Genomic DNA, 20,161 nt, shown 5'->3' with positions numbered 1-20,161 from the left:
GAAAGCGTGTAATACACCTCTAAATGCACACCAAGGTTGATAGTGGAAGGAGAAAACTCCTGCCATTAGAACCACGGGAGAAAAACTAGCCATCAATCATGCATATTCATCAAGACTGAGCTAACAGTTAACAAAGTTCAGCGTTTAACTACATCCCCACTCACCAATACACGACACCAAAGGGCTTCTGTTCACACAACCGATATCTCTCCCAAAATATTCAAATGTTCATCTAGGAGAAGTAGGTTGTCGCATAATATAACTAAAATAATTTGAAGTGTGTCCACAAATTACAAAGCCCAACAAGTAACTAGTTTTAACACCCGCAAACAGATTTAAACTACAATTACACTTACACCTCGATTATGCATTACACCAATTCAAACAAAAGATAGTAGCAGACACAAAAAAATTAACACCAACTTACACAGACAATTGAAAGGAAGGGCTAATAGGAAACGGCAGAGGAATGTTGAAGCTAAGTATCAATTACACATGTGTTCTTTTTCCCTCTAATTTAAGTATATGAGAGGGTACAAGTCTTGTTTCCGTTCAATTGTAACAATGAAACAGTAAATTCATTCCGTTTTGTAGTGACTCAATCCTCTGAACAATAAATATAAACATCAAATAACAAAAGGAAATACAAATGCATCTTAGGGTTAACAGAGATGACATTCAAATGAATAGAAATCCCAAACATTTACGTGTAAGCAAAAGCAAGGCTCAATTTGCCCAAAACCATTATTTGATTCCCAATATCGCTGCATTGTAACTGCCCTGAATAAAAATATATGGATATGTTTTCCAGCGAATGGGGATGCATTTGAAAAACTTGTACGAATGCTAAAGCACAATCAATCAAGAGGTTCAATTTCGTAATGTAAAACACGGATTCGACAAAAATAACAGAAGCAAAAAATATATAATCCGGAACATTGAGAATATAAAAACCATTTAAACTAATCGGGTTCAGACAGATAGATAGGAACAAAAACCAAAATCACATGAAAAATAACAGATCTCAAAATCCTTTTAAACAAAAATACCCTAAGCGGTGAGAACAACGGCGCCACCGGCCTCCTTGATCTTCTTCTCAGCGATCTTGGAGACAAGTTTGGCCTTCACAACGAGAGGCTGATTCTGAGGCAAAACACCTTTACCCAAAACCTTAAAGTAGCCGAACTGGGTGACATCGAGCAAGGGAGCCTTGTCGGCGGTGGCCTTGTCCTTGGCCTCCTGGGGGAGAAGGGACCATAGCTTGTCGATGTTGACGATGGGGCAATAGAACTTGTTGCGGAGCTTGTGGAAGTAACGCATACCCACCTTACCGAAGTAACCTGGATGGTACTTGTCGAAGAGGATACGGTGGTGGTGCATACCTCCGGCGTTACCGCGACCACCGGGATGTTTTCTGTGCTTTCCGATACGGCCGTGCCCGGCGCTCACGTGACCTCTCTTCTTCCTGTTCTTCTTAAACCTAGTCGTCATTTTCTCTTTCTCTCGATTCCTCTCTCCCTCACTATCTATCTAATGGAGCGGCCGTTCAAAGAATTAGGGTTTTGAGAGATATATATAACATGCTTCGCTTGTTCTTTTACCGATTTACCCTCGCTCAGTCATCCTTTTCTTTTTATTTTGGTTATTAAAATTTTAAATTTTCACTCTCACATTCACACACGGCGTTTTTTTCTTTTAAATTAAAAGGATTAATGTGTGTTAAGAATATATATTAAAAAAACTAGTGCATTACTGTCATTTAAAAAAAAATATTAAATAGTTTTATTATTAAATAATGTCCAAAATTGAATGTAAGGCTTGAATCTCAAAGCCCATTTTCTTTTCTGTCTCTGTTGGGTTTTCTTGTTTTTTTTTATTCATGTTTTTTTTTTTCTCTTTATCTCGATCCTTTTCTTTCTCTTTTAGTTCTGGAGTTGATTCTCAAGTTTTTCATGAGTAGATTGTGCGACGTAGAAGGCAGCTGATTATGGAACTATTTATCTGATTAGAAAATAGAAAATAGAATTTAAAATTTAATATTTTTTATTAAATTTGGATTAAATATTTTAAAAATCCAAATATTGGGCCTATCGGGGTTTAACACAACGACATCCTCATTAAATTTATCTTTCCAAATATTTAACATAACTACATGTCTAAGGTTCAAACATTTTATAATTAAGTTAAAATAATATCATACTCATTGATCTATGTATTGACTGATAAAAAACATTGTCACTGGTCGATGTTCAATGACATTAGAAATGAAAAAAAAAAAAAAAAAACCTTTATGATGCTGGGCTACTTTACATATTTTAATTATATAGAAATGTGGTTTAATTTTTGAACTTAAACGAAACGATATTATGATCTAATATTTGTAAAAGCTAGCGTTATTCAACGTTTAAAACACATTTTGATACCAGCAGACATCTAATTAAGATAATTACATGTTAACACGTTATTAATTCAATAATAGTAAAATTATTATCAAAATCAAATTTAAGCATTTATTAAACGATTGTCTAAAGAATAATATGCAATAATTTAAAAATAGTAAATTTATTATCAAAATAAATTTTATATATTTATTAAATGATATGAAAAAAACATTAAAATACTGTTAAGAAATACTACTTTTTAATACACATCAATTATCAACTCTCAATAAATTATTTAACCGAAAATAAGTTAGTCTTATTATACTTTTAGCATGGATAGCAATGCAAAGGGCATGTAAAGTGTAAAACCCACTTCTTTTTTGTAAAAAATTTTGGGCCTAACTTTATTAGAGGGTTCAAGGTCAGCCCACTTGTTTTCCTTCGGACCCCTTTCAGCTACTCACTTCTTCCATTCTGTCTTTTCTCAAAAACAGTTCACATTCTTTCTCTCCCTTCTGAAGCAGAAGTTGTGCTAGGGCAGCTATGAAACCCTCCTCCCAGTTAGCAGTTAGCGGAATTGTCCTTCCTCCATAGAAGTTGAGCTCAAACTTTCGTTTTTCTCCTTTTCCAGCTTTGTGCATTGGTTTTGTCACTGGTTCTTTCTTAGAACCTCATCTTCGTTCTTGTGTTCATGTTTTTTTTCAGCCCTTTAATTGCTTCTGATGCTGTGATGCTCTTTCTATTAGTGCGTTTCCCCCTCAAGTTTAACTCTCAGTCAAGGTAAGGGAAGTTAGGACCTTAAAATCTTTTTTTTAGTGTCTCGTGTGGTTTTGAATTGTGCTTAAAATGCTGGTTTGGTGTTCATGGTTGTGTTTTTGAGTTCTGTTGTTTGGGATTTTGGGTTTTTGCATGTTGAAATCGGTGAAAATCTGTTATTTGGATTAAGTGGAAATTTTTAGCTCAAGCAAGATTAGTCTAACTAAAACGAGGATTTCTAGCTTAAGCGAGAATAACATAATTTCACTTTGCTCTCTGTTCAAATTTTAATTTAAGCGAGATCAGTCTAGCTTTAGCGAGACCAGACTAGCTTAAGTGAGAATTAATTTTGGGAGGTATTTGAGCCTAAGACATATTGAAATTAACCTTGTGATTGATTGGGTAATAACCCTTATGGCTAGACTCCCAGAGTTTAGAAATCATTGCAGGTGCATACTTGCTTAGAATTCTATATCAATAGTATAATTCGGATATTACGTCAAGAGGAGTCAATTAGGTGTTTAATTTAGAGAAAACTTTGTGAGTTAATGTTTATTCTCTCCATGTATGTGTTTGTTGAGTTATGTACTTATGTAACTATATCTACTATATCTACGTATAAATGCTTAAATACACTAGCTTATCCTTCCTTCTTTTTGTGTTTGTTTCTTTGTTGTAATTTTTTTTTTTGTAATGATTACCAAATGTTGGTGTGAGCAAATGTGGAAATCCTTAGTAATCATCAAGACGACGAAGATTTTGTTATGTAGTTTAGGCTTGTTGGTGATTGTTCTTTTGAGCATCTTTCAAAAACTGGTCTTATTCTTTTGAACAATTTTTTGTCAATCTGATTTATATTTTAAAACATGTCTATGACATTGTTTTGTATCCATGACATTTTTATTTTATGTATATTTTAGGATGAATGTAGTGATTAAATTTTGATATACATTTTGCTATTTGTTCTATTTTATTATGATATGTGATGTTTTATTTATTAGTTATTTTACTAAATGAGATGCCATATGAAAATATCTATAAGTCTACAAGAAAAAAATTGTAGGGTTGGTTGGATATTTTTATTTGTTGGTTTACTAAACTCACTTCATATAACTTGCGCAATAATCTATGGAAGTTAAAAAAAGGGGACGAGACAAAAAATTTAGCTTAGTTCGTGATATATAAATTATTAATTAAGTTTATTTTTAGAGGCACATTTTTGAGTTTTAGTTGTACACATATGTTGTAAAATTTTAAGAGACTATTTAAAAGTTAGAAATCATAAAATTATGAATATTTCATATTTTAAAAAATAAGTTTATAAACTTTATTATTTTTATAAATTTAATTAAATGAAAATATTATTAAAATTAATATTATGTTATACAGATTAAAAGAATTAAATATATGAGAGGTTAAAGAAATTATCGGTTACATTGCAATCTCTAATTTTAGAAAAATATATTTTAGATAATTTAATTCGGTTTAAAAAACAATCTGCTTAATGTATTAGACTGCTCGTGTTGGAAAAAAAAGCAACAGATAATATAACTTTAATTTATATATTATAGTCGTGTTTGAGTTTAGTTGACTTTTATATAAAACAACCCTTAAGTCAGTGATCGGTCCAAGAAACAGTATAATTTGAATTTAAACCTTAGTTATTTATTAGAGTTACATCATCTACGCATTAACCGTAAAATTGGTAAAATAAGAACTTATACTGCCTTTGAGACTCATTGGAAACAAAATTTTACGTGCTAACCTTTTTTTTTTTTACTATTACCAGAAATTTTAATTCAGAGCATGTATTTAATCTTCTTTTTCTGCGCAATTTACCGAGGGAAAAAAGGCCATATATTTCCCATTCTTCTCTGAAACCAAATGATAATTAAAGAAATTGAACTTTTCTTCCATTCTTCTCTTTCCTCCGATGCCAAACGAGGGTAGAGATATTTTATATTTGATCACCTATTTTCCAGATTTACTGCCCTCATCAAGTCAAAGGAGGAAAATAGGTATATACATGTATCAATCATCCGCGACATATGCGTTCCAAACTTTAGTCCTAAATCCAACAGTGGGTTGTTTCAAATGTAATAGTGGTCACATGCAAGCATGCTCAAAATTCAACCACCCCATAGTAAAACTCAATTTCTGTAAAGCAACATCGAAACTATAGATAATGCCAAGGCCTCTTCGAACCTAGAGGAATGGCATTGGAACCTGATGTCATACCTCGATTCCCATAGCCTCCACGTCCTCTTGTGCGAAAACTTCCCCCTGATCCTACAAAAGTATAAGAACTACTTACAGGCCATCCTAATAAAAACCACAAACTTCAGCTTCAACAAGAAATTCTTATTACCAAATTGACCAGAACCAGCTGATCGAACCATTGCAGACAATGCAGGACTCACATCCTGACCAGCATCTTGTAAAATCTTGATCAGATCCCTGGCAAACTTGGCATTGGCATGTGTAAAAAATGTGTATGCAGTTCCTTTGGCTCCTGCACGACCAGTTCGACCAATTCTGTGTACATAATCTTCCAGGCTTGATGGAAAGTCATAATTGATCACACATTTAATGTCCTTCACATCTACAAGCAACATAACAAAACATCATAAGAAATTAAGAGTAAGGTTTAAAAATGGAGAAAATTGAAAAAACCCTTATCCCTGAGTTGTAAGATTCTAGAGGTCAAATAGATCAAACTCAACACATTCATCACATCAATGTGCCCACCTTAACCTTTCCAGGGATAAGGAGCTACTTCACCATCATGCCATCTACCACATCCAATTATTGACTAAGCATGCATGAGTCGACCGGGCTGCAAATACAATCAGCTCCATAATTGTGGATGGGGGATCAATCAATTTGACTATGTCCTTAAAAAACGTATGACAGGCATATGATCTATATCTCTTCAGTCTACACTATCAAATTATTGATAACTAACCTTCTTCAGCCAAGCATGTAAACCACCATGCATTAACCCATTCTATGAAATCTACAGGACCACACGTGCTATGTTACCTCAGAAGTTATAGATCAATATCCGAGCCATATCAAAGGAACTCTCTGACCCAGGAATCCATATAACTTGACACCTAAAAAGTTAGATCCCAAATTAACAGAAACATGCAGTCTACTGATTGCAACAAAACAATTTCATCCCAGGATGCAAGTTAGTAATCCCTTGGTCAAGTTACAGGCAGTTCCAACATACTGACAATATGGCCCGTAAACACCCAAACCACAAATTATATTAAGGAGAACTGGACAGCAGCCGGCCAACTTTCCCTATGGTTAAAGTTTTAGACCTAGATAAAAAATCCTAAGCTTCTAAACACAATGATCCTACCAAGACCCCGTGCAGCAACATCAGTGGCAGTCATTATTGGACTTCTGCCACTCTTAAATTCAGCCAAGACCCAATCCCTTTCAGCCTGGTTTTTATCACCATGGATGGATAGTGCTGGCCACCCATCAATTCTCATTTGTCTCGTAACTTGATCACATCCCTTTTTTGTCTCCATAAAAATTAGAATTCGGCTCCCATCCATCACTTCTTTCAGCAGTCTGATTAATCTGCATGTTCAAGCTAAAATGTTAATTTGGAAAGTATAAACACTTGCCACCGTCTGTTATCAGTGAGGACACAAACCTATTATATTTCTCCATGTCTGTTACAACTTCAACAACTTGATTGATAGATTGATTTGCCTTCAGGTTTGGTGACCCGATAATTACCTATAGGATCATGATAACCCGCAGGAGAATGCACTCATCAATAATCAACCAAATGGCATCTAAATAAGTCAATTCATAGCACAAAATTATTGTTTTCTTTGAAGAAATAGCAAATACAAATTTAGATATCCATAAATATAGATGATAGAAAAAATAAAAGAGAGTGGAACAACTATTGCATTAACCTTGTACGGATTGCGCAGAAACTGCCTTGCCAGAGTTTCAACCTCCCTTGGCCATGTAGCACTCCATAATAATGTTTGCCTATCAGGTCGAATCTAATATTTTAAATCACAAATTAATTAAATGCTCCAATTATACATAACCAATTTGAAAACCACACAATCATATAAGAATGTGATAACCATAAATGTAAGTCATACAAACTATTCATGAGAATGGTCAAGAAACAAAATTAGAAATTACTTAATAATACAATCACTTAAAAAGGTTGTGCGTATTTATCCATCTTGATCATTTAAATAAGATTTAGTGGTTCATACTGACTGTTCGTATTTCTCAGTACTAAAAAAATAAATGTATTTTATACTATTATGTGCATTGCAATGATTAGTCAGTCCTTCTCTTTTTATGTTGTAGGAGTTTACATAAATGCAAAAATCTGCCCTCTTGTAATCACAAATGTACTTCTTTTAACTTGTTACACACACATATAGAGCTCTGAGTAAAAAACTAAAGCTTTTTCCCTGAACACTTCAGATTAGTTGATATTGGAGCGGGTTCCAATCCAGCTCTGCAATATTCCAGTCACTGCCGTCACTTCTGCAGTCAAGAGCAGTGGAAAAACTATCTATCTTGGTGAGAAAAATATTACTGAAATGCCATCAAATAGTCAAGAGTAGTGGGAAAAGCTTGATTTTCAGCTGTGTGCTTGGTTTTGGCAATCTATGGAGTCTAAAATTTTAGGAACCTTGAGAACCTGTAAGTCCTTTTGGATGAGAAGGCTCAATATCTGCCACAATATTCAATGGTCATATGATTCAGCTGGAAAGTTGACATCTTTCAAGTAATCTGACAATGGCATGCTTTCATTTGTTGCTCAAGCCCAATCTGAGGTTAAAAAACTGAAAATATTTTCCGAAGCAGGTTTTTTTTAATTAAAAGAAGAAACTTGATAAGTTGTACATGGTATTAGTCACGGGTGCCAAGATTTTGATCATATTTGTTACCAAATTTAGATAGGTCAAGATATTCCTTCACCGGAAAACCTTATGATTGTCCCCTTTGGGTTCCAAGGCTGAAAAATAGTGAGAGTTTGTATACCTCAGGGTTATTGATATCGGATAATAGAAAATATCATCTATCTATAAAGTTGAAATACAAATATGATCAAAAGTAACTAGTATGATTATTATTGCTATATTTATGTATTAAAATGTTACATAATTATTGTATACTACAATCTTTAAAGGTCGGTAAGGCAAGAGGTTTGATTGAGAAGGAGTTTTGTGCTGGTGTCGATCAAATTTAGAACATTTTCATTATCTGGTGTTGAACATTTTCTATTTACCGGCAGATGGAAGGCAAGGAAAATATGGAACAATGGAATTCTTCAGACCCTTAACTACAACTTTTGAAATAATGTTGCTTTTAATTATCCTACTATTTAATTTAATATCATTTTCTCCCATGATTGAATTTTTTATCTTCATTTCCCAACTTTTCATTACTAACATTCAAAACGCAAGCCATATCCCAAGACACATAAACCACAACAAAGGGGACTTCAGCAAGAGGGGGTCTAGATCTGGTTGGCAAACTATAGGAAAAACAAATGGAAATAGATTCATGGATTTTTATCCCAAATACTTACTAATTACAAGTCACAGGTTAGTTGAAAATAATACCTGGCCTACAATTTTCCGTATCTGAGGTTCAAAACCCATGTCCAGCATTCGATCAGCTTCGTCTAAGACAAGGTAAGTCACTCTTTGAAGGTTTGTGTGCTGAGCTTCCAACATATCTATTAGACGACCAGGTGTAGCAATAACAATCTCAACGCCTACCAAGCACCAAAATCTAATCATCATGTTCATGTTATTCCAAAATTAAGATCAAAATACAGTATGTTCACACAAGTAAAGCTGAACCATGTACCTCTTCTAAGCTCGCGAATTTGGGGGCCCTTTGGTGCACCACCATAGATGCACGTACTTCTAATACTTGTTCGAGACCCAAATTTCAGAGCCTCTTCTTGAATTTGAATAGCTAGCTCTCTTGTCGGTGCTAATACTAAGACAATGGGACCGTCACCATGTGCTGAAAAAGCAGCAAACACATTTATCATAACATAATAAAATGGAAACTTAGCATATGACATAGACAACGCAGGGAATTTAACACATACCCAATCGAGGTTGAGCGTTGACGTGCACTAAAGCAGGAAGCAAATACGCCAAAGTTTTACCCGAGCCAGTCTCAGCTATGCCAATTAAATCCCTACCCTTCATTGCCATGGGCCAACCCTGAGCCTGAATTGGAGTGGGCTCTGCAAAACCCAGATTGGCAATGACCTCAAGGCAATAATCTGACCCGACAAACAACATCACACTCAGTTAGACACAAAAATCAAGTAGTAATATAAACAAGCACAAAAAAAGGCAAGGCAAGAGAATAAACAAGTAAAATACCAGGAAAATTCGCCTCGTGAAACATCCGTACAGGTTTCGGCACATCATGGCCTTGCACGGTGATCTCTCTAGAAGCACGGTAATGCATAATTTCTTGCTCAGACATGGCTCTCACCGCAGGGCACTCAACGTAAAAATTCTTCTCAAAAGGGACCAAATTCTTAAAACTCTGCTTCGGAAGTGTAATATTGTTCAAATCGTCCCTAGAAGATCCACCATCGTGTCTACCTCCTCTCCTGGAGCCCCTAAAACTGTGAACCCCGCCTCTACCGCCGCCACGACCTCTTCCACCGCCACTACGACCTATGTCGTGTTTTCTATCACTCAGGTGACCATTGCCCACTCTACCACTACCTCGTCCTACGCTAAAACCCCCAGGAGGGGGTACAAATGGTGGAATCGGAGCAACAGGTGCGGATCCGAACCCGTTGGACCTAAAGGCGCCATAGGGAACCGCGTCGCCGCGACCGCCTAAAGACGGCGGAGGAATAGATCTAACGATATCGCTACGACAAGAAAACAAAAAAAAACATTTTTTTTTTACGTTCAACGATTGCAAACGAAAAAAAGAAAAAACTAAAGAATAGGAGAACGTACCTGCGACGAGCGTGAAAAGAAGCGGGATCAGAGTATCTATTGTCGTAGGGGTTCATCTCGCAAGACGCTAGGGTTCAGAAGAAAAAACCCAATCAAACGAATGTTTAGGAATTGATGGGAGAAAGAAAAACGAAAACAGAAAGAATGAGGGATTCGGAAACAGCAGCGCTCAGGTTGCTATTTGACAGTGGACGGAAAGGGACTGCCTTCTTTTACTTATACACACGGTCTTCTTTGCTGGTTTCCGTCACAGCTGCCCATTCAAAATCTCATCACCACCCTTCAAACCTCTTCGCATTTATGTACCAACATTTTTTCCTCACAAGTTTCCACTTACTCCATTTCTAATAGGATTTTCCTACTCCAAACGTAAAAGAAAAAAAAATTGTAATTCTGAGAATAAAAATAATAATTTATTACGATTTTATGTCAAATAAAATTAAATATCGTATTCATAAGTTTATTGACATGGGTCAACTAATTTTATTTTTGTTTACATAAAAATGATAATTTTAAAATAATAAGGTGCGTAAAATTATATAAATTAAACTTTTAACCATTTAGTTATTTGTTTATTAAATTTTATATTGTTTTTAAACTTTTTTTATTTTCTTTATTTTTCTCTCGCGTTTTTTCAAATTACTTTTTTATAGATTTCTTGTGTTATGAAGTAATTAAGAAGCATTTACATCAAGATTAATATATTCTGCTCTGAAGTAAGTTTTTTTCTTACTTTAATTTTGTTTCTAGTTTTCTTTCTTTGGTTTTGTTTATAGATATTCCAAAGCCTAACTTGCTTAGGTGGTGTAATTTGGAACTTAGAAAGATTGTGAGATATTTTCAGTTTTTCTTTCATTTGTGTTTCTTTGGGGTATATGATGTTTACGATAAAATAAATTCCAGCATAGTGTTTTTTCTTTCATTTAATTGAAGTGGTTTTAAGAAAAATAATTTTTAAAATTTTATATTTTTTATGTAATTTGTTTTTTAGAGACAAAGTGTGTCTACATTAATATTTGTTAATATTTATGCAATTTTATTTGAACTATACTTTAACATTATTTTGTTTGTATAAATTTATATTTTAAAAAATTATTTTTAAATAATTTTATTTTAAATAAAATATAAATATAAAAAGTATTTGTAATATCCATGGGTAACGTGAGTTTTTTTTTTTCACAATAATAAACAAAAATATTTGTACAAAAAACAATGATGAAGATGACGAAGAAATGGAGTCAAAAGTCATCGAAATACTCTCTAATGGATAGGCGCCTAGCCTTCTTTTTCTTTGTGCTTCCTTCCTTTTAGTTCATCTAGCTTTCTTTTTGCTTGACATATACGGACTTTCAAGTCAATGAGAGAGCCTTATACAAGTGACTCGCAAAGTCAAAAACTCTGACTAGTTAGACGAGGTCTTTAAATAATGTTTTCACACTTACCACCTAAAGGGTTTGTTAGAAGAAACCTAATGATCAAGATTTTTTGCTCTTTAGTCCATGTTTCAATGGAGGAAGGAGGAGGTTGTTTGAGTGCAAAATCATTTTATATAAGCAAGGAATGGTGTTGGTTTGGCTAACTTTAATTTTTTCATGTTTATTTGTTTTTTCATTTTTTTTTATTCACTAAACCCAACCAAATGAGTTTTTAAATGTTAAATTGTCTATAATTTTTTGTCCAGTAATTATGAAAACTAAAGATAAAATTATGAAAATAATATTAAGAGGAAATTAAATAGATGAATAGTATGCTCAATAAATTAAAGCATAAACAACATTAATCACATATATTAAAATATTGATAAATTTGTAATTTCAGTTATACAAATATATTATAATCGAAGTATAATGCATGTTATAATGGATATTTATTGGTTAAATTGGTATTGAGAAATTGTTTATGCAATCTAGATATTTTGTTATTTTTGTGTGTATTGTTTGAGCATCAAATTGTTGACTGAGTAACAATGTCCATACAAGTATATAACATTATCATTTAAACATTTGTTTAGTCAATCAAGAGGTAGAGTTCCTCATTCAAGCTACGTGAGGACTGAGTGAAAGAGAAATCACATAAATTATTTTTTACCTTTTCTCATAAATTATCATTGATTAAAGATTTTGCATGGGTTCTCAAATAATGATGAGTCAAGTTGGTACAATCAATTTTGAAACTTAGTAGGTTGTTATGCTAGATCAAGTCACTCAAGTGCTAATTTGACACTTGAATGATGATAAAGTTAGTTTTGTTTCAAGCTGAATGTCAATTACGTTATTATTCATATGTATAATGTATGATTTTTTAGAATGACTATGAAATCACAATGTGCGATAACCCAAATAATATTATTGTGATATATATATATATATATATATATATATATATATATATATATATATATATATATATATATATATATGCGTGTATGTAGTAACAAAGGATGTACTACTAAATTATTGTTGCATGGCATATGTATTAAGTATAAAGGATTTATTGAGATATTTAGGTTTTAATGATATATTGAGTCAAATAGGTAAATATATCATGTAGCAAGACTCAAAGAAATTTTTAAACATTAAGTTTGGATAAAAAGTCACAAATACTCAACAAGATGTGTAAGAGATTATTTTTCATGAGAGGTCGCTAGATGTGATATATACCAAAAAAAGGTAAATTGTGAGGCAAATCAAATTAGTATGATAAGTGTTGTTCCTCCAACATTATCATTTGTTATTTTATAATGAATTAACCATATATATTGTGTAAGTTCTGAAGTAGAAGTTTCACATGTTCGTTTTCAATGTATTGAAATTTGTTATAATGTGGTTCTTCATCAATATGAACTTGTTAATTCGAAGAGTGGAGTTATCTCTTCAAAAATATTTTTTTGTGAAATAACTTAACATTCTATAATTTAATAAGAGTATCTCAAATCTCCTTTTTAATACTATTTTTTCGTAATATGGTACAAAACTGCACATGTTATTCTTAAGTACAAATTTGTATCATGACCATTTATTCATTTTCGCTCCCAGTTCATAATGTTGTTAGGTTTTTCTTCAATTATATGTCTTTATCTTTAATTTACACGATGATAAATTATAATATTCAACTTTTTTATATTATATTTCATTGATTCCGGTATTAGGTACTAAAGTAACAACAACATAATTTACATAATTAACAATAGATAATAATATAATTTTGTCCAATAAAAATAATTGTAAAACCTCCTTTAATTAAAAGAAATTTCTTTTTAAAGTAATATATATATATATATATATATATATATATATATATATATATTTTATTGAAAACGTCTTATAAAATGGGTTTTCTCTTCTAATTTTTTACTCAAGTATTAAAGTAACAAGAAAACATAGGAAATATTTTTATTGTATTTTTCTGAAAAGAACACTTTTTTAATAACAAGAAAAATATGCATCAACTAAATATTTTTGACTTATAAGAGATTAATTTGTACAGAGAAATTGTAATATAATTGGACAAATCATATTCGAGAAAACATGTACTAAAAGAGTATATCTGATTATATATTATTACCAAGTGAAAACACAATTAATAATGTAGCCGTGTATATGTGTATATGTACACTTATTATTATTTTATTTTACCGAGTTAAAATTTAATTATTATAAGAATATTTTAATACTTTTTTATTTTATTTTTATAACTTATTTATTTTTATATTGTTTTGTGTGCATTAAAAAATAAAACGTGTATATAAAATAAATCACTTTATACACATTTACAAATTATAGATTAATGAATGTTATTATATTTTAATTTTAAAATGTATTTTCTTCACTCCAAATAAATCAAATAATAACATTTTTCTTAATAATTTTACTACCGAAAACAAATTTAAATAGCATACAAAAATTATATAAAATAAATTCATTTAAGATAGTTTTCCAACATTGCACGTAGCAAAAGACATTCATAAAGCATTCACATGTAAAATAGAAGAGAATCTTTCAAATAAATACCAACAAATTACAAACATTTTAAGCCCCAGTGAGATGCTGCGATTGGATTTAGTGCATATTTAAACTCAAATCAACAAAAACCTAAAATTTAGGGTGAAATAAAGTCTTGAGATGACAACGGGATACGGTGAGGATGAGTTTTGTTATCCCATATCTATATCCGTAAAAAAAATTTATTCTCATCTCCATATCCAAATCCAATAGATATTAAACTTTTGTCTCATCCCATCTCCACCGAGTAATGAGTATAATTTCGTAGTGATACCCGTACTCACTTTCTTACCACTTCAATATTAATTTTAACGAATTATTTTGGTAATCAAAACCTTGGTAGCTAATGTTAGTGACCAATTTAGAAACTAAATGTTTTGATAATCAAAACTTGGTAGCTAATGTGAGTGAACAATTTAGAAACAATTCATAATAAAGACTATTTTACTTATCAATTTATTATCAATTTAGAGACCAATTATAAATTTTTGGAACTATTTTAGTTGTCAATAATTTTTAGTTTTTAAATTGGTACCTAAATTGGTCACTTAATATTTGTTGTCACAAAAATTGGTTATTATTCAAATATTTTCTTATAGTGTATTACAATTTTATAAATTAAATACTTTATTGATAAGTATCAATAAATTATCTTAAAGTATCGGACACAAATACGTGTCGAACACAAATATGTGATCTAAATAGAAGTATTAGTGCATCATAGGTAATCACGTTTCAAATTCAAATGGTGTTAATATCGATCGAAATAAATTATATTGAATATTTTAAATAAAGATTGAATTAAAGACAAAATAAATTAAAAAGTTATATTAAATAAATCTCACAAATATCAAATTCTACAAAACTACTTAAATCTATCACTTCACTTTTTACATAATAGGAGAACTCATGCTGCAATAGAGATGATATTTTTTTAATAATAAAAAAAAATACTAATTACACACTACGGAGTTCATATAAAAGTAACTTTATATTGTAATTTAAATTAAAAAGCTGTTTAATAAGAGAACATTAACTGTGTCACTCATATTGAAGGCAGTAATTCCCTCATCTATTTGGCAGACAAATCCACAAAAGTTTTCTTCCCAAAAATTAATAGTATGATGCACATGAGTTTTCTGTGTAGATCACACAACTACTTTAGGCCCATGGTTGGTGGTCCGATTTAGTTCCTCGTGATTGAAAGATGTAATTTTCATTAGTCAACACGCTGGAAAATTAAGACTACCTGAGTAGTTGACCCAGTGCTTGCTTTTCCTGGTGTGAGAAATGTACTATCTACCATCATCTTCTTTCATGCACCCTGTAAGCAAGGGATTATAGATAGAGTGTGAGACTGTGAAAGGAAACATGCAACAAAATAAAATATATATAGCATAATAATAGCATACATAATTAAATTACTTTTTCAAACATATATCATGCATTGCTGAAATCTACAGCTTCCCCTCATAGCAAATGTACCTATTTAGCTCCACAGTCTAATTCATTGTACATATTTTTATAGCAAGAGTTGAGAGAGAAAATCAATATAGTTGACTGAACTGAACTTGCCTGAAAAGCACATGCACTGTAAGAAGTTGCTTTTAGAATGATTTTTACTCTGTGATGCTTGGCCATAGGATACCAAGCCATCCATGTAAGGGTCAGACACAAACACCTCGCCGTTATAAACCAAAGTAACTTCACAGGTATTCGGTGCATGTTTCTTTACGAACTCTCCAATGCTCAATTTGTTGTTGCGCCTGATCAAAAGAACAAATTAGAGAAAGAAGATACACAATCCTTAATCTTTAACACGTGCTTGTCGATGTCATCCATTTGTGAATGAAATCGAAGCAGTGATAGCATACCGTGTGTAAGGTAGCTTTTTGATTCCAATGACAAGGTTGGTTATGTTAAGTATGGAGATGAGATCCAGAATTGCTTTTCCCGTGTCATTGCTCTCCAGAAGCAACGTTTCTGCTATTACCTGGGAGCGGAAAGAACACGGAGACAAACAGGAATTGGTAACAAAACTAGAATTAGAATAATTTAGTATGTTTTTGTGGTCTAAATAAATTGTAGAGATACAGTACATTGGCTTCATTACTCATCTTAATGTACTTCTGCAAAAGATCCTTCCTCTTGTTGTTCACTTCATTCACGTATAGTCTCACTTGCTGTGGGGTCAGTTTACTTCTTTCAAACCTTCCAACTATCAGATAAGTTATCACCACCAAGCAGATATAATTTAAGGTTTGAAATTCAGAGTTTGAGATGTATTCTTCATAGACAATGCACAACTTTGAAACATTCATGCTACAGTATATACTAGAGCAGAATACTAAAGAATGACTCGTAATAGCAGGTCTCGCTAGAACATATATTCCAAAGGAAAGGTTCCCTGCAAAATCTGTTGTGTGACAAAGAACTAATCTTCTGAACTCAAATGGAAAAGCGTTCTTATAGAAATGAGAATGAAAAATGAAAAAGATTAATGGTTACCTGGAGTAGGAATCGATGTGATCGGAGAAGAGACGTGGATAAGAAAAATCCGGGAACCGGGAGAAACAGCATGATCAAGAGCCCATTTCACTGCATCCAAGTCATCTTTGCCAACAGCAACATAAAGATCATCAACCCTTCTATCTTTGTTTTTTGTTATGCTGTTGCCATCCTCAACTATTTCCACAATTTCTGTTGACAACGTTTGTAAAGAATAGCGGCCATAGTCACCGTTTTCTTGGTCAACAACCTCATCATTAACGCCATTTCTGCTACTAAATAAACTTTTGATTTCTTCGAATGCTCCAGAAATTTCAGGAGTCATTATTTCTTGGGAGTTATAGACGAAGGAATCTCTACCAGCAGTAAAATGGAAGCCATTAACTCCATTTCTGTCACTTCTCTTGAGATCTCCAAATGCTTGCGCAGTTTCTAGCAACCATATTGGTCTAGAATAGTAATCCTTTGCTTCTCTTGGGGTGTGATTCACATCTTCCATATCTCTCTCTGCCTCTTTGTCTCAACTTTTCTCACATTACAAAATGAGGATAGGAAACGAAAGGAATTATTGGTTGATTCTAAATTGGCATTTCATGAAGCCTTCGTTGCTATCGAAGCCTCAACCTAGGTGAAAAAGGAGTTTCTCTTCTGTCAACTTAAGTATACATTTTTAGAGAAAACTCTTTTGTCAATATCAGCCGTTCATTGGACATGTCATACTATGATGACCCCTTTTTCATTTTTTAGTGTGTTTTGGCTATTTGGTTGTAACAATGTGGGCTTCTTGCTATAATCGCTTAAACTTTAATAACCCTTGAGGGTTGGTTAGAACAATGTCATTTTTTTGCTATGTACTCCAAGGTTTTGGTGTACAAATCTTTGAAAAATCTAGCATTGTTTCTAAGGTCATAACGGTTTCATTAGAATGTAAGGGTTACATTCTCTAACATGATCACATGAATTCTTTTTGTTAAAACAACACACGTCACAGAGAGTATATACATATTGAATGTTGAATACCAGACTAGATATTAATTGGTTTTGATAACCAGTAGAATAATATATCTAAAAAAAATAAATTTTATTGTGATAGATTCATACTCATGAATGTGATACCGTATGTTAAAAAGTAATTTTTAAACTTAGCTCAATTTCATAAAATTTTCTGTATAAAATAAAGTTTATACTCATTTATATATTTTAAATTAATCTTATTTTAATCGACGCATAACTTCCAACAGATTTATTGCTAGCTTAATCGCTGAAATTTGGCTTGTTTAACGTAGGTACCCTTCATAATAAGAATGCCCGAAGAAAAATGACAGCAGGAAATCAACCAGCTAGCAGAAATTTCTGAAATGTTAATTTGCAATGAGGAAACTAATACAGGGAATTGTGTATCTTACAACGCAATAACCTTTCGTTGATGTCAATGATAAAATTCCTGAACCCCTTCAGCTGTCGTGTATAATATTTTAAGGATATCTAATAATGACAATGTTAACTCAAGGTGTTAATATTCCAATGACTCTTGGCACATCATATGAATTAACAATCATTTGGATGTATTTGAAAAGACCTTTATTTTCGATGAGATGCATTAAATTTGGAATATTGTAAAGTAAATATATATTACTTGTTGGCATTTCTGTCCGTAATCTTTATCCATCACATACTAGTATTCATCTCGGACTGATTGATCATAAACCACGATACATCTCTTATATATGAACTAATTTGATAACGAATAAAATCAGAATTCTGATGTGATGTTATTATTCTCTTCGTGTGATGCACAATATTCTACAGTATAAAATCTTTATCTCGTAACTGAGGCTACGAAGCTATCAAAAAATTTCATATAAGGAGAGAGAGTGAGGGGAAATGAAAGATTGTCTTTTCTTCTTATGTCGCTTTGATATTCTCTGAATTTTCCTTTCTGTAAATTCTGTTCCAGTACCTAGAATATTCCTTGTTTTCAACAAACTTTATTGGGTGGTTATACAAGGAGTTTTTTCAATAATTGCTTGCTTGTGCTTCTGTTTGTTTCTTTAGTTGTTACATATTTTCAGGTGACGAGTAGAGTTATTTGACAATAAGTTTTAAGTTTTGTGAAAGTTTTTTAGAGATTTAATGAATATGACTAATAAAAAAATAAAATTTAATAAATAAAAATTAAGACTACCAAATTATCTTTAGTGTTAAAAGTAATATAAAATGATATTTAGATAAGTTGTAATTAATTTTTAAATTTTTTTATGAAGAATAAAATTATTAATAATATTTATTAATTAAAAAAAATGAATATTATAATATATTTGATTTGAAAAATTAATCATTTCAATTTTTTTCTGATAGTGATGTTGTATTTTGTAATAAAAAATGAGGGTATATTGGTAAAATAATTATAATCACCCTTAAATCTCATCTTAGTAGGGGATGCCATATGGAAATAGATCTCGCAAATTAGCGTCTTCTCTTGCCCTCCATTCAGTGAAAAGGTACACAAAAAATTTCTCAAATCAATGCTTCTTATTACCTTTGAACTGTAGTTTTCTACAAAAGAAGACACCCTAAGACTGTGTTTGTTTCCAAGAATGGACTTGAGAGAGAGTGAGTATGAATTTGAGGGGATGAAAAGAGGAAAATGAGATTGTTTGTTTTAAGGAATAGAGAGGTGAAAGTAAAGAGATTTGAATGTAAAGTTTGTAAATGATTTGATAGATATAAAAGATATAAAATAATACTTTAATAGATAAAATTGTTATATTATAGTTTTACCCCTGTGGTTAAAATTAGTATAAAATAAAATATAATTAACATTAGTTTTTTATTATTAATATTATTATTATATTAGTATTATTATTATTATTATTATTAGTTTTAATATTATTATTATTATATTAGTAATGTTATTATTTTTATTATAATTAATATATATTTTATTATTAAAAACAAATGACATATTACTCTTCAATAATTTACATGATATGACTGTTGTTTCAAATTAATAAAAAATTAAATATGTGATTATATGTTATATATATATATAACAAAAAATACTGTTAACAAAAAATCATTTTGCAGACATATGTAAAAGTTATGGATAAAAATATCAAAGTTTATGTGATAATATATCTTTCCTTACTCATCTCTTTAAAGTGAGAGGATGAAAATCTTGAGATCTCCTTCAAATCCATCTTCCAAATCAGTTCAGATCCCTTGAAGCAAACACTAAAATCACTCTCAAATTCATCCTTGCTTATCCAGCTACTCACCCTCCCTCAAATCTATCATTAAAAGCAAACACACCCTAAAAAAAGGGAATGACACATGATATTCACGAAAAAAAGATGGAAAGAAGAGCCAACATAAATGAAGAAAAAATATCAATAATTCAAGTGGTGCATTGAGAAAGGTGGTAATGTGAACAATTTTGAAATAATTATCACAATTTATGTATTTTTCTTTTATTTTATTTTGATTTAACTGTCATAAAAAAAAGAAA

At 31.6% G+C, this 20,161-nt stretch overlaps 2 protein-coding genes and 1 pseudogene across 4 annotated transcripts; all 3 read right to left on the bottom strand.

Annotated features, from left to right (window-relative positions):
• Nucleotides 1-938: 938 nt before the first annotated feature.
• Nucleotides 939-1,560, bottom strand: LOC114174971 (large ribosomal subunit protein uL15x). The gene has a single exon (XM_028059706.2). It carries the CDS (start codon nucleotides 1,489-1,491, stop codon nucleotides 1,051-1,053), a length of 441 nt encoding a protein of 146 aa, XP_027915507.1. The 5' UTR covers nucleotides 1,492-1,560; the 3' UTR covers nucleotides 939-1,050.
• Nucleotides 1,561-5,028: 3,468 nt separating this feature from the next.
• On the bottom strand, nucleotides 5,029-10,458 carry LOC114176819 (DEAD-box ATP-dependent RNA helicase 20-like). Of its 2 annotated transcripts, none has more exons than XM_028061988.2 (10): nucleotides 10,145-10,454; nucleotides 9,548-10,053; nucleotides 9,265-9,444; nucleotides 9,015-9,176; nucleotides 8,765-8,919; nucleotides 7,082-7,174; nucleotides 6,811-6,896; nucleotides 6,508-6,734; nucleotides 5,506-5,739; nucleotides 5,029-5,426 (listed from the first exon to the last, which is right to left on the bottom strand). In XM_028061988.2, exons 1-10 carry the CDS (start codon nucleotides 10,198-10,200, stop codon nucleotides 5,314-5,316), a joined length of 1,812 nt encoding a protein of 603 aa, XP_027917789.1. In that variant the 5' UTR covers nucleotides 10,201-10,454; the 3' UTR covers nucleotides 5,029-5,313. The 2 variants fall into 2 exon arrangements, with proteins under 2 accessions (XP_027917789.1, XP_027917793.1); XM_028061992.2 differs by lacking the exon at nucleotides 5,029-5,426 and adding an exon at nucleotides 5,886-5,973 and having other exon boundaries at nucleotides 10,145-10,458.
• A 5,172-nt stretch (nucleotides 10,459-15,630) lies between these two features.
• On the bottom strand, nucleotides 15,631-17,282 carry LOC114175520 (uncharacterized; annotated as a pseudogene). Its single transcript, XR_014993314.1, has 4 exons — nucleotides 16,654-17,282; nucleotides 16,245-16,363; nucleotides 16,020-16,138; nucleotides 15,631-15,911 (listed from the first exon to the last, which is right to left on the bottom strand). The product of XR_014993314.1 is annotated as an uncharacterized LOC114175520 (transcript).
• Nucleotides 17,283-20,161: the final 2,879 nt, after the last annotated feature.

The sequence above is a fragment of the Vigna unguiculata genome, chromosome 3, assembly GCF_037176805.1.
Source record: "Vigna unguiculata cultivar grain cowpea cultivar isolate G323 ecotype 2 chromosome 3, ASM3717680v1, whole genome shotgun sequence".
Classification (NCBI taxonomy): domain Eukaryota; kingdom Viridiplantae; phylum Streptophyta; class Magnoliopsida; order Fabales; family Fabaceae; genus Vigna; species Vigna unguiculata.
Note: the sequence above shows the minus strand (reverse complement) of the source record. Positions and strands in the feature narration are given on the sequence as shown.